Source organism: Tupaia chinensis, unplaced genomic scaffold (genome assembly GCF_000334495.1).
Source record: "Tupaia chinensis unplaced genomic scaffold, TupChi_1.0 Scaffold138060_1, whole genome shotgun sequence".
In the NCBI taxonomy this organism is placed as follows: Eukaryota; Metazoa; Chordata; class Mammalia; order Scandentia; family Tupaiidae; genus Tupaia; species Tupaia belangeri.
Window position 1 is genome coordinate 1,226,057 of NW_006197961.1, and position 2,401 is coordinate 1,228,457.

General features: G+C 52.2%; 1 protein-coding gene across 1 annotated transcript in view; it reads left to right on the forward strand.

The window, feature by feature from the left end:
- The first annotated feature begins 539 nt into the window (after positions 1–539).
- Positions 540–2,401, forward strand: part of CUNH19orf53 (chromosome unknown C19orf53 homolog) — a 5,084-nt gene continuing 3,222 nt past the window's right edge. Inside the window, exons 1-2 of the mRNA XM_006161005.3 lie at positions 540–689; positions 767–822. Of these exons, the coding sequence (XP_006161067.1) occupies positions 593–689; positions 767–822 (153 nt within the window). The 5' untranslated portion in view covers positions 540–592. The remainder of the gene's footprint in view (positions 690–766; positions 823–2,401) is intronic.

Sequence of the window (2,401 nt, forward strand, 5' to 3'; positions counted from 1 at the left end):
CTGATACTGGGTCCTGGTTCAAGAAAACTTTAATGACAGGGTCTAGCACATGGCATAATGGTTACGTCGCTGGACTCCCACGAATGGAGGCTAGGTTCGCACCCTGGACCTGGTAGCTTAAAACCCATACCAGGTATGTGTGCGTGGTGCCCAAGATCCCGAGAGGAGAATGGAGGAGAAGGGATTGCGGCGTGGCCATCCCCCCTGGGGGGTGATTTCTCGCTTTCTGTCTCTCTGTCTCTCTCTGTCGGTCTGGTGAGCGCATGCGCCCTATAGCAAAAACCTCTCAAAAAAAAAAAAAAAATTCGTACCAGATTTGAGGACCTCATTGGCCTCGCCCTGTTTACATATAAGGAACATAAACAGTATTCGTCTTATAAAACACATAAGCGTCCGATAAATAATACCTTGTCTTTAAAGTATTTGTGGAACGCCTGCTGTGAGCGCCTCCTTCCGGGGGGCTGGTCTAAACTCGGTGCCACTCTGTATCCCGTGAGCCTTTGCGCTTGCCCGCCTCCTTGTATCCCATGGTGCACCGCGTCTTCCGGCCGCGTCTACTCACAGCCCCGCCTCTTCCGGCGCGTTTCCCATCATGGCGCAGGGACAGCGTAAATTCCAGGCGCAAAAGCCGGCGAAGAGCAAAGCTGCCGCGGCGGCGTCGGAGCGGAATCGGGGTCCAAGGAAAGGAGGTGAGGAGCGGGCCGGAGCTGGGGGGCGAAGTGGGTTCGGGGCTCCCCGGCTTCACGCGAGCGCGTCTCTTCCCCAGGTCGTGTTATCGCCCCCAAGAAAGCGCGTATCGTGCAGCAGCAAAAGCTCAAGAAGGTGAGCGGAGAGGGCGAGGGCTGGACTCGGGGGGATGCCTGCCCTGAGCCCCCGTTTCCTCCCCTGTGGGGCGGGCTTCGTGGGAGCCAGACCTGCAGCGGTTTTGTTTGTTTGTTTGTTTGTTTGTTTGAAAGGATTATTTTATTTTAGCTTTATTGTTATTTTCCAGTTTGTTGATGAGAGCGAAAGTGAGAAAGGAAGCCACCAGGTCCAGGACTTGAACCATGGTTGGCCATGTGGGAATCCAGCGCCCTTAACCACCAGGCCACCTGGCGGCCCCTTGCTTGCTTGTTTGTTTGAAAGGATTATTTTATTTTAGCTTTATTATTGTTTTCCAGTTTGTTGATGAGAGAGAAAGTGAGAAAGAAAGCCAGCAGGTTCAGGACTTGAACTAGGGATGACCATGTGGGAGTCCAACGCCTTTAACCACCATGCCACCTGCTGGACGTTTGTTTGTTTGTTTAAAGAGAGATTTTTGTAGTGCGCGTGCGCTCACCAGGCTGAGACTGAAAGCGAGAGAACGCCCCTCGCAGGGGGGATGGCCTCGCCACAATTCCTTCTCCAATATTCTCTGGAAATCTTGGACGTATACCACACGTGTTCCTGTTAACGGATGGTTGTGATGTCTGTCCTTGGTTCTTTGGGTCCAGATCACTAAAATTAGAGATCCGTCCCTAGGCGCAAGATGAAACTGCAACCACGAATGAAGTAGGTAGAAAAGAAAATTTAATAGGAAAGGGAAGAAAGTACACCCAAAAAGGTTGTTGGGTGGGCAGATTGCCAGTACTAGTTAACGGTTATTTTGATTACTAGAGGTCATGAATATTCATTAGTGGGCGGCCCTTACGCTGCCTATGTCCTTCCTTTAAATTTGAATCCTCACGTTTTCCTGCACCTGCGCACCTTGCACCTTCCTCGCAGGTAAAGAATGAGGAACTTGATCACCTAATTGTGCACGCCCAGTGTGAGCCAGGTTGCCCCAATTAGACTGCCCAGTTAGTCCATCGCCCTAATAGGAATTGGGGCATTGACCAAAGAGGCTTGCTTAGGTCTTTTGGATAAGAGAAAAATCTACCAATCATCCCTGTGCGCTTCCCTCAGGCCTCAAGGAAGGAAGATGGCAAATTGCCTCGCCCTCCTGGCACCCAGAGCTAGATGAGCCTTTTGCTTTTCTCTTAGGGCTGCCTGCTCACAACTGACTAACTGCCTACCACATTCCTCGTGAATTTTAAGATGATGGGTCCGGGACTCGAACCCCAGTCGGCTGGCTACGTGTGTGGGGTGTCGTTCCCCCCCACACCCCTGCGCTTTTGTTTTGTTTTGTTTTGTGGGAGATGCCCCTGGGTGGGCATGGCCGGCATGAGTTTTGGGTGTGTGTGTGTGTGTGTGTTTTTAAGAATTATTTTATTTTAGGGACCAGCAGTTAGCGTAATGGCTATGTCGCTGGACTCCCACGTAGTCGACCGCGGTTCGAGTCCCGGACCCGGTGGCTTAAACTCACGCCGGGCGCGTGTGCGTGCGTGCCCAAGATCCCGAGAGGAGAATGGAGGAGAAGGGATTGCGGCGTGGCCATCCCCCC